This window comes from Populus trichocarpa, chromosome 14, assembly GCF_000002775.5.
Source record: "Populus trichocarpa isolate Nisqually-1 chromosome 14, P.trichocarpa_v4.1, whole genome shotgun sequence".
In the NCBI taxonomy this organism is placed as follows: Eukaryota; Viridiplantae; Streptophyta; class Magnoliopsida; order Malpighiales; family Salicaceae; genus Populus; species Populus trichocarpa.
Genome location: NC_037298.2, coordinates 5,242,890 through 5,253,103, shown reverse-complemented (window position 1 = coordinate 5,253,103; position 10,214 = coordinate 5,242,890). Strand labels below are relative to the sequence as shown.

Genomic DNA, 10,214 nt, shown 5'->3' with positions numbered 1-10,214 from the left:
AATCTACAACGAGAAGTACCCTGATTAGTGTATTATTACTCCGATAACAGCATTAATATACTATTTACAACCATGTGATATTGAAGTTAAAGGGTTTTGCTTTTTATATGGTTTCAGCTATGAAACCTATAGTTATTAATATAATGGCTACTAGAGCCTTACATAATTGTTAATTTTAGGACCCGTGGGATTAGTACGCGCAAGCTGACCCAGACACCCACGTTAATAATATATATATACACACACTATTTGCATGTCTAATATTATTACTAAATTCATCATATACTGTGCAAAAAAATGAGGTGAAGAACGAATGTTAATTTGGAAACAGTTAAAAGCAATGAAGTTGGGAAACTAGAACATATATTATAAGTTAGCACGAACCTAGATTATCGAGTTCAACTAGTTCATTCCCGCGCTCTTGCTAGGGCTTGGATAAAAATTGTTCGAATGTAAACAAAATAATATTTAAATTGTAGATTTTTTTTTAATGTTATCATTAAATTCAATATAATAGTTTGAAAATATTTAATTTGAGTTTTTGTTCGGTCTGAATTTTAGATTAAATTGCATAAGTTACTCTTATATGATATTTTCAGATGTAAAGAAAAAAAATTAAATTAATCTTAATCAACTTGCTAAATTCACGGATCCAAGTTATGGAGGACTCTATATGGATAAAATAATTTATTTTATATATATTTTATTATATAATAAAAAAATATAAAAATTGATATATCATCAATACAATACTGAAATGTAAGATTCAATAAAAAAAACAAAAATTGGGGAAAAAAAATACACAGAAAATAAGTTATCTTGTAGAAAATACCAGCAACCTCAGCGCTTTTTTAACCCACAACCTTAGCTTCGGCCACGCCAACCACTTGAGCTGTGGCATAAAATTATTATGTAAAGGACTAAGAAAATATATTAATTTTTTAAAAAACACAATTACTTCACCAAGTAAACATCCGTTTTCATTCATTCATGGAGTGCAAGCATTGAACTAATGCATGCAATCAATAAAGTATCCCATCAAAATAAATTGGGGATAGTTTCTTGGGTCCCAAGAAAATCGTTGGCAGGCTGCCGAACCGTGACAATAGCACAGGGGAGGGAGTTTGATGGACCCCATTTCGCATTTTATTTATTCTCAATTAATCCACGCAGTCAAGTTTATCTTTTCAACTGGCCCCACTTCGACAGGCAATCATTTCATCCATTTTTGTATTTATCCGCTCTACGTCGTCGTATGAAGGAGCCAACGCCCCTACTCGTTACGTGGCACTCTCTACCTGTTTTACCTGTCGGCAAAAGGCAATTATCCACGCTTCGTACGCGAATCCTTCTTTAAGTTCACTTTACATATTTACCGCCATATTAAAAGAATTTCTTGTTTTGTATTCTAAATCGACGGTGTAGAACCCACGAGCGAGAGTAACCTGCGGTGATGACACACGCTGTCTGGGGCTATAAAGGGCACGAGAAGATATTGTTGAAGTCGCCAAAGTGAAAGATTTTCAAGCTAACTGTTAATAGTTGAAGAGAAGCTGAAGAGGAAAAGAAATGGCTGAGCAAGAAGTGAAGAAGGTAGAAACTGAGACGCCGGTGACTCCAGCTCCGGTGGAAACTAAAAGCGATGTGGCGGATGAGAAAGCTATAGTTCCACCACCTCCAGCAGCTGAAGAGAAAGAGAAGGTAGCCGATGAATTAAAAGCTCTTGCTGTTGTTGAAAGTAAGTTCTTTATCTTTGTTTATATTTTTCTGGAAAATTATGAGAAACCAAAACCCATGATCATTTTGTCTTCAAATGATGCTGTGCTTGGGAAATTTTAGAGTGGTCTGAATGGAAATGGCTGGATTTGGTAGTTTTTTTCATTAATTTTGTGTTGAGAAGTTGACCCAATTAGTATGATATTGAGTTGAATTTCTTTCTTTAAAGAAAGAAATTTCTATCAATTTCTGATTTCTCTTCATATCTGGGTGAATGCAGATAAATTCAAGTATCCGTTACTGTCACTGTTTCCCTCACCTTTTCTTTAAGCAAAGAATACTTGCAAGTAAAAATATCCAGATAGATGTGGCAACTTTGCTGCTCTTTCAAGGGATTAAATTTTCTACAATTACTTCATCAGATAGGATATGCAAAAGAAAAAGAAATTTTTACTCTTAAGGTATCAAACACATGATTCATTAATGGCATAGAAGCTCACTGATACCTTTGCATATCAAGAGAGTGAGATCTCGAGTTTCTTGTTAATTGTAATCCATCATTTATCTCGAAAAAAAAAAAACCCAGAGAGGAACACTGGCCTAGTTACATACAGGTGAAAGATTTTAAATTTTGTGAGAGTAATAATAATATATTTTCAAGATGGAATATATTAAAAGGAGAATCTTTCTTTTAGAGAGGGTTGTCTATTCCTGCCCTGGGAGTCAGATGGATCTCTGGCTGTATGATTTCCATATCTTGATTTTGAAGACATTGATCATAAGCGCATTGCACCCTGTATCCAGATAATTTTAGTGGATGGGCATCTATCTTTTGTTGTTATGTAGTTGTTGAAAAACCAAGATGTTTGGATTTTTGACTGTTTCTTCTTTCTGTCAAATGATATTATTAGCTGGAGAAAATACGAACATGACATAGACACACTGTCTATTAGAGTTCTTCTTTATGCTAGCTCAATTATTTTTATGTCTTACAGAAAATAGAAATAGTCCCTACATAGCATAATGGTATTTAAATAATTAATTTTATTGATAGAAAGTGTCCCTACTTAGATAATGGCATCCACAAACATTTTTTTAGTTGAAAACAGTCCCTACTTAGCACAATGGTATCCAAAGATTTTATTTTTTAGTAGATATTGTCCATATCTTGTATAATGACATCCAACAAGGAATTATTGGGTTGATACACTTATTATCCATAGTTGGCTTTATGCTTATACATGGCTTTATAAAGGAATGGGTGATGGTTTGCTTTAGTAACATCAATCATGCAATTCTACACTCTGCAATAGGACCTCGACTTTCCCATGCTTTCTGATGTGAAAATTGCAAAACTACACTTCATCATGTTAGACTTTTTTTGCATCAAAGTTGTCTGTTGTGGCCCTTTTGGGTTAGATGTGCCTTTTCTCATCAATCTTTTTACTGTTACCTTTTGAAAGGATTAATTTGTTACTCAACAATGATCATTCAAGGAAAACAGCCTCCTTTCATTCTTACTGGATACGTCAAAAGTGATGGCGCCTCTGTTGTAATACAAGCTAGAATATGATAACTAATGAAAGGGGTCAATATACGTGCAGGTGTTAAGCACTAACTCTGTGCTGATTGAGTTGTTAGAGTACATTTCATGACTTCATTACTCCAGAATTAAACATGATTTGCGAGGCCTAAACCTTGTTGCTGTTTCGATTTTTTTTCTCCTTTTAGTTTGATTATCGTGTATATTGCTTGTATTGGAACTAAATAAATAAGGATGTTGGTGACTGAACAGAATTTCTTTCTCTATGAATCACATCCTCAACAACCTAATTTTACCATCCATATAATAAATTCTTTAGCTGCTTCTAATTTTTTTCTTTTTTTCTTTTTTTTTGGCAGAGACAGAACCTGCTCCGAAAAAGATTTCAGGTGGATCAATTGACAGAGGTACCTTTTGTTAGCCACAAAGAATAATGGAGCAGTAGGATGTTCTTTGTAAATGAACGAGTCTATTTCTGTTTGAATCTTCTTATACTTGCCGAGGGATTCTGTCCAGTTTTAGTCCGCTGTCATCTTTTTGGAAATTCCTTACACGCATTAAGACCTTCACGTGATGTTGTCTCTAATCTCTAATCTCTTCAGTGATTAATGTTATGTACATGTAAATGCTGTTTCGAGTTTGTATACGTGCGCATGCTAACTTCCTCGGCAGACCACGATTAAGAAAGTTTCATTAAAAGTAACTTATTCTTTGATTGTTTTTGTTTTCAGATATAGCTCTTGCTGACCTTGAAAAAGAAAAGAGACTGTCCTTTATCAAGGCATGGGAAGACAGCGAGAAAACTAAAGCGGAAAACAAGTAAGGTCTTCTTGTTTCTCTCCTTTTGCTTTCAATGTACAGCGGTGCTGCTATAATAATCCAAATAAATCTGTTAGCAATGTGTTTAAAAAAGTGGAAAAAATTGGGTTTCTCTTGGTCTGTGCATCTGAGTAGGGTTTTCCTCTCTAATGCTTCATTTAAGCCATTAAGTAAGCTTCTTATAAGAACGTTTAGATCTCTATTTCTATTCCAACATGGCTTTAGAAATACACATTCTATGCATAACAGGAATAGGTCCTCCACTTGACCTCAGAATATTGAAAGTTGAAGAATTGAAACTGAACTTGTGCATTGAGAAATTAATCACATCTATCTGATGCGATAAACTGCGAGGTGTCTCTTTCCGATAACAATATGATCTGAAGGAATGTAATTGCTGACAATTTGCAATGGGCTATAACTGATTAACAGGTCTCAGAAAAAGCTCTCTGCTGTTGTTGCATGGGAGAACAGCAAAAAGGCAGCTCTGGAAGCCACACTAAGAAAGATGGAGGTAATTGAACTCTTGTAATCCTGGTTCTTTGTTCATTTCTGAAATTCTTTTCACAGTCAGGTGCATCAATAATTTAATCCTCTCTGGTAGATCCAATCAGTATTCTTAGTGTTCCAAGTGACTGAATCTCCCCCCCCCCCCACTTATAATGTCCTTGTAACAATCTCAGGATGACAGACTTTAAAATTAACAAACTGAAGAGATTACTTTCCTTATGCTTATAGTATATAGTTCTTTTAGCATTTCGGATTCGAGAGTGACAAAACAAAGAACTGACAGGAAAAATTGGAGAAACAAAAGGCAGAATACGCAGAGAAAATGAAAAACAAGGTTGCTTTGATTCATAAAGATGCTGAAGAACAGAGGGCCATGGTTGAAGCCAAACGTGGCGAAGAATTCTTAAAAGCAGAGGAGATGGCAGCGAAATATCGTGCTACTGGGCAAACCCCGAAGAAGCTTCTTGGTTGCTTCTGAAGCAGAGCAACTTTAGGAGCCTAGCATGGAAGCAGCAAGTTGAATCATCAGTCGTCCTCTGCATATAGTGTTTGTAATTCCTTTTTTCATCTTAATGCTTTTCATGTTTGTTTTTTTCCACATAGTTTTATGTCTTATTTCATAAAACATCAGAAAATTTAAATATTCAGTGTGTTTATGTAAAGGAATACAATATTTGATCTATGAGAAAAAAGTTTTAACATGTTTGTAAAGATGGCATGAAGTTGCCTTGTCGCAACATCTCTTGCTTTTTCTATTTTTCGATCTTACGAAAGCTAATGACCGATGAGAAGTCACGATAAGAAAATTTTAATGTTTGGTGACAAGAAGCAATTATTGATTTACTAAGGTGGTTTCAGAAACATGTAATAACTAGGTATACAAAAACGCAATGAACTGTTTTGTCCTTCAGCAGTGTTGTTCCCATTCGGAAGTTGACTACTAATCTACCATATTGCTCAGGCAGTATAACAGGCTAGCATCTACTGCTGATTGCCTAAATAGGAAAGTTTCCACCCAACTGAATCTTATCAAATCCAAAAATCGCCTCACAAAACATGATCAAAAGTTCATAGCTTGGTGCGGACAGAATTCTAATGAACAAGTAGAATCAATGATCCCAGTGAGACGATTTTAGCATTACATAAATAGCATACATGCGAGGCTAAACCTGGAAGTTTAGGTCGCAAAGGATACGTGTCTTCTATATATAATCACCAGGGTACTAGTAAATAAAAAACGCTAACTGTAGGCTGAAAAACTACCCACAACTGCCGTCAGCTTAGCTCACAAGTTTCTGTGCTCGTAAACTAGCTTCACAGCTTGTAGTGCCAAAAAAAAAAAGAAGAGGAGCATGTCAAAATCCCAGCAAAAGAAGATTCATTATACAGAGCAACATTTTCATGCATGCTTCACAAGGGAGCTATCATGGAGGTTCCAGTCAACATTCCAGATGAGGTGGCATAGCTGTCTATATTTCCTTCTAGGAAGCTCATGTCGTTGTTAATGGGGAAATCCAGCAGAAGTTGTAATGTGGAGTCTGTCGAATCCTCCGATTCAGCTGAACTTGATGAGTCAGGCCCAGCCATCACATCTTCTGCATCGGATCTACAGCTCTTGCACTCCATATCTTCATTTTGATTGCTTGCGGCAGCAGAGGACCCTGCTAAGTTGGGGCTAATATCTGCTGTGATAGCTGAAATTGATCCACATTTTGTCGATGAAGAAGCCTGAGAAACCGGACTTGGGCAGGCAGTCTTAGCACCTCCCATGTTGATCCTTCGAAAAGATTCTCCAACTTCAGAGTTCCATATGCGCAGAAAATAATCACAATCAATTTTTCCCGGTATCGGTGGAAGGAAGAGTGATGACTCCCTTGAAAGGCGTGCCTCAGCTTCAAGCCGAGCACTCTCCCATTGCGTCATATGGCGAGTAGCTGGGGATGCAGGTCCTTTATTGGCTGGTCCACGGGACGTAAAGGGCTCATGAGTTTGGGGATCAAGTCCCAAGCAAAGAAGGCGCTTCTTCAGGTGGGTATTCCACAAGTTCTTGATCTCGTTATCTGTTCTGCCTGGTAGTTGAGAAGCAATGGCCGCCCACCTGAAAGTCATTGATGCAGCACTCGGAAGAGTTAATTACAAACTGCACAGGGGTCTATATCGCATATAAGCAACCAAATCCTATTTTCCCATTCCAAAAGCAGTTTGACACAGTTGAATTGATAACACTTGCCGCAAACAATTACAAACTTCTTGGTGTTGTCACCACACAAAATTGTCAAGTGTTTACTTTCTGAAATAATTATGGCCACTTTCTATCCAAAATTAGTGCTCACCAATGAAACTTAACGTCCAAGTTTGCTTTCAAATTCTAGTGGTTCTATGGAAATTTAGAACACAAAAAGAGGCTGGTTGTGAGGACGGTTTGCTCATCCTAGTTTGTATATGCATACAACTATAAGGGGGAAAATCAGCTGAAAAAAGCTTGCAGGAGTTCGAAGGATGTAGTCTAGCTATATTTAGAGAATTGGTAAGCCCAGAATTGCAATTGTACATGCACAATATTATTCGTAATGCTTCTTTAAAAGAAATCGATCAATTTAAGACACTTTGGTCCAACAACTTTGCGAAGTACTTGCAGTATTCTCAATTTTCATATAGCAAGAAAATACCTGTTTCCAAGAATGCCATGAAGCTGAATGACAAGCTTCTCCTCCTCGAGAGTAAAAGGATGCCGTTTAATATCAGGCCGAAGATAGTTTGTCCATCTAAGCCTGCAACTCTTTCCACAGCGAAGAAGACCTGCAAAACAAACAAATTAGTTGCAAGGTACTTCCTATTTTTGCAGATCTGTTTCAAGAAATTCAAGCGCAGAAAATTAACTTTACAAGAAAGAAAGAAGATTTCTGAAAGGCCAATCTCCTTTTGGAAGAGAGCATGTTTCCTATCAACAGTACCACTGAAAACGTTGTAGCATACAGGTCAATTTCGTACAACTATAATCAAGGGACTTGATAGTGAAGATCAAGACATTAAAAAGAAAAGAACAAAAAAGGATGAAGAAAGTTTTAGCTTGAGTAGGAAACAGTCATGTGAAGTAGTGTGAACATCCAACAACATCCATTCAACAGGAAAGAACACAATACTGTGAAGTAGCTTTCAACCACTTGAATATTCAAAGCATTTTACAATACCATAATGATACTATCCAAGTCCAACAAATATTCTAGTGACCCAACAAATGCAAAACATTTTCAGCACTTTCCAAGCTGGTGACATATAACTCCATGAAAGAAACAAAATAAGATCAACGCAACTTTAGCTTCGGAAACCTAAAGAAAGCAGTGGCTTTAGTTTATACCTGCAAGCTTAGGGAGAGAGCGCCAGCTACCATGTCCATTCTTCTTGATGTAACTAACAAGAAGCTCATCTTCTTCAGGTGTCCATGCCCCTTTCTTCAAACCGTTCTTATCACAACAAGGTGTCCTCCCCATCTCCTCGATCAATCCTTCACTTTTTATCACCTCAACAACAATTTCCAACAAAAGTAAACTCACTTCTAATTTACCGTGAAAGATAAAAAATACAAAATAAAAAAAAAGCAAGATGAAAAGCAAGTGCCTCTAAAGTTCACTCGGAGACAAGCTTTTTCAAAGAGAAAACTGAGAAGCTTTATATATATATAGAGAGAGAGAGGCTATAAATTAAATGCTAGAGTAGTATTATCCAGGTGGTGGTTATTATTTTTTACTCCGTATTTTTTTATGCTCTGATATAAAATTTAAACTCGTGATAGTATGAGTTTGTTATATATTCAGTTTAAGTTAGCATAATTTTGACTCGAATTTATTTATATATTGAGTTTAAATTAACATGAATCTAATAAATTATTAAATTTAAATTATTTTCACTCAGCATAGTAACATGGGTCTAATAAATTACTAAATTTAATATATTTAGGCTCAACCATGTACTGAACCAAAAACAATGTGGATCTGACAACTTATTAGACTCAATATATTTAGGTTCAACTTAAGTTAACGTGAGTCTTATAAATGACTAAATCCAAGGAGTTCAGAATTTTTATTATTTAAGTATTTATATCTTAATTTTTAAAACATTAAAATAAAAATAAAAATTATTTTTCTTGAAATTTAAAGTTTTTATTTATTTATTTATTACATTATCTTATTAAAATCTTAAGTTTCAAGATTAATAACCATTTAAATACTAAATAATTATTTTGATGAGCATACCGAGATTTTGGATATCATCATGGAAATCGAAAGCTATACTTTATTGTGGATTGTGCAATAAAGGTTCATCGGCAAGTTTCAAGCTGGCAATGCAATAAATGTACGTATATACAGTGTAAGTATTTATGCACGATAATTACAGGTATTGTCCCATTTGAGGGAGGCCTTGCAGCATCATTCAACCAGAAATTATAGGGTTTTCTTTTCTTATTTTTTCACGTACATTTTTTATTGAGCAAAACAGGAAAGAGAAAGAGAGAGGGGATTCCAGTGAAGGTGAAAGGGAAAGCATTAATGGTGGATTATTGACAGAGAAAATTTATGGGGAAAGAGAGAACTAATGGCATTTGGACAATGACTGCACCTGCTCTGTACGACGATCCATGACATCTTTGAGTATTGACCCTCTCCTCCCCTCTAATTTCTTTCTTGTAGTAGTATTTACCCTCGCTATATTATCGTTTGTTCGGCTGATGAGAAAAAATGACGCATCAATAATATGTTTTTTTTAATTATTAATATGAATATTTAGATAGTTTGGACAAATCTCGACTAATCTAATATATTCTAAAATTAATAATCATGTAAATTTTTAGTGATCCTGAGATTTATGAGACTTGAACTGGTGACCCATAACCTAACCAGTTAAGCTACACCTCTTAGGATTGACAATCATAATTTTTATATATATATATATATATATATATATATTATATTTAATGTGAAAGGGAGAAGAAAAATGTATGAATTTTTTGTTTTTGCTTTTAAAATGTAAGAGTTAAACAAGAAGGATTCAAGATTAATATTTACTGTAATGGGGAAATTCTCTGCAGAAATAAGAAAACAAAGATATAATGAAATTAAAATACAATAAACTTGCATTTCTCCATTGTGATTGCTAGATACAAAACAAATTTATATAAGAAAATATGTAAAATTACAAAGAATGAATGAATATATATATATATATATATTGAAATGTATGAGCACTAAATTTCGTGATGAAAGAAATAATTGTGAAGGGATAATAAGCTATACTCTATTTGCTAAAGCACAGTTTTCACCTATATTCTACAACTCGTTTTTCAGCATATGCTATGTGCAGTGGCAGCCCAGAAACTTAGCTCAATGGAGTCAAAGCACAACTTAAATATTATAAACATTATATTTTCATTATCTATATAGTTGTAAACATAACATTGTACAAATATTCACATGTCAATTCTGATTTTGAATAAAACTTAGATCACAAAAAAAAGAATATTGATGATAAATTTGATATGATTAATAATTAAATCTGTATAAAGAGTAAACACTACCTGAATTTTGAATATCACCGACGGATTATCCTGTATTTAGATATTGATTCTGTC

The 10,214-nt window shown here is 34.8% G+C and overlaps 2 protein-coding genes across 2 annotated transcripts; one reads left to right on the top strand and one right to left on the bottom strand.

Annotated features, from left to right (window-relative positions):
• The first annotated feature begins 1,401 nt into the window (after positions 1 to 1,401).
• LOC7496953 (remorin) lies at positions 1,402 to 5,299 on the top strand. Its single transcript, XM_002320748.3, has 5 exons — positions 1,402 to 1,738; positions 3,619 to 3,666; positions 3,991 to 4,078; positions 4,511 to 4,592; positions 4,872 to 5,299. The coding sequence occupies exons 1-5, from the start codon at positions 1,570 to 1,572 to the stop codon at positions 5,064 to 5,066; spliced, it is 582 nt and encodes a 193-aa protein (XP_002320784.1). The 5' UTR covers positions 1,402 to 1,569; the 3' UTR covers positions 5,067 to 5,299.
• A 393-nt stretch (positions 5,300 to 5,692) lies between these two features.
• Positions 5,693 to 8,244, bottom strand: LOC7496952 (transcription factor MYB17). The gene is made up of 3 exons (XM_002320081.3): positions 7,947 to 8,244; positions 7,258 to 7,387; positions 5,693 to 6,686 (listed from the first exon to the last, which is right to left on the bottom strand). The coding sequence occupies exons 1-3, from the start codon at positions 8,077 to 8,079 to the stop codon at positions 5,999 to 6,001; spliced, it is 951 nt and encodes a 316-aa protein (XP_002320117.1). The 5' UTR covers positions 8,080 to 8,244; the 3' UTR covers positions 5,693 to 5,998.
• Positions 8,245 to 10,214: the final 1,970 nt, after the last annotated feature.

Coding starts and splice junctions, on each gene's coding strand:
- LOC7496953 (XM_002320748.3), top strand. CDS start 1,570: ATGGCTGAGCAAGAAGTGAAGAAGGTAGAAACTGAGACGCCGGTGACT. Junction 4,079..4,510: donor AAAACTAAAGCGGAAAACAA/GTAAGGTCTTCT, acceptor ACTGATTAACAG/GTCTCAGAAAAAGCTCTCTG. Junction 4,593..4,871: donor CCACACTAAGAAAGATGGAG/GTAATTGAACTC, acceptor AAGAACTGACAG/GAAAAATTGGAGAAACAAAA.
- LOC7496952 (XM_002320081.3), bottom strand. CDS start 8,079: ATGGGGAGGACACCTTGTTGTGATAAGAACGGTTTGAAGAAAGGGGCA. Junction 7,388..7,946: donor CTCTCTCCCTAAGCTTGCAG/GTATAAACTAAA, acceptor TTTGTTTTGCAG/GTCTTCTTCGCTGTGGAAAG. Junction 6,687..7,257: donor CATGGCATTCTTGGAAACAG/GTATTTTCTTGC, acceptor AATGACTTTCAG/GTGGGCGGCCATTGCTTCTC.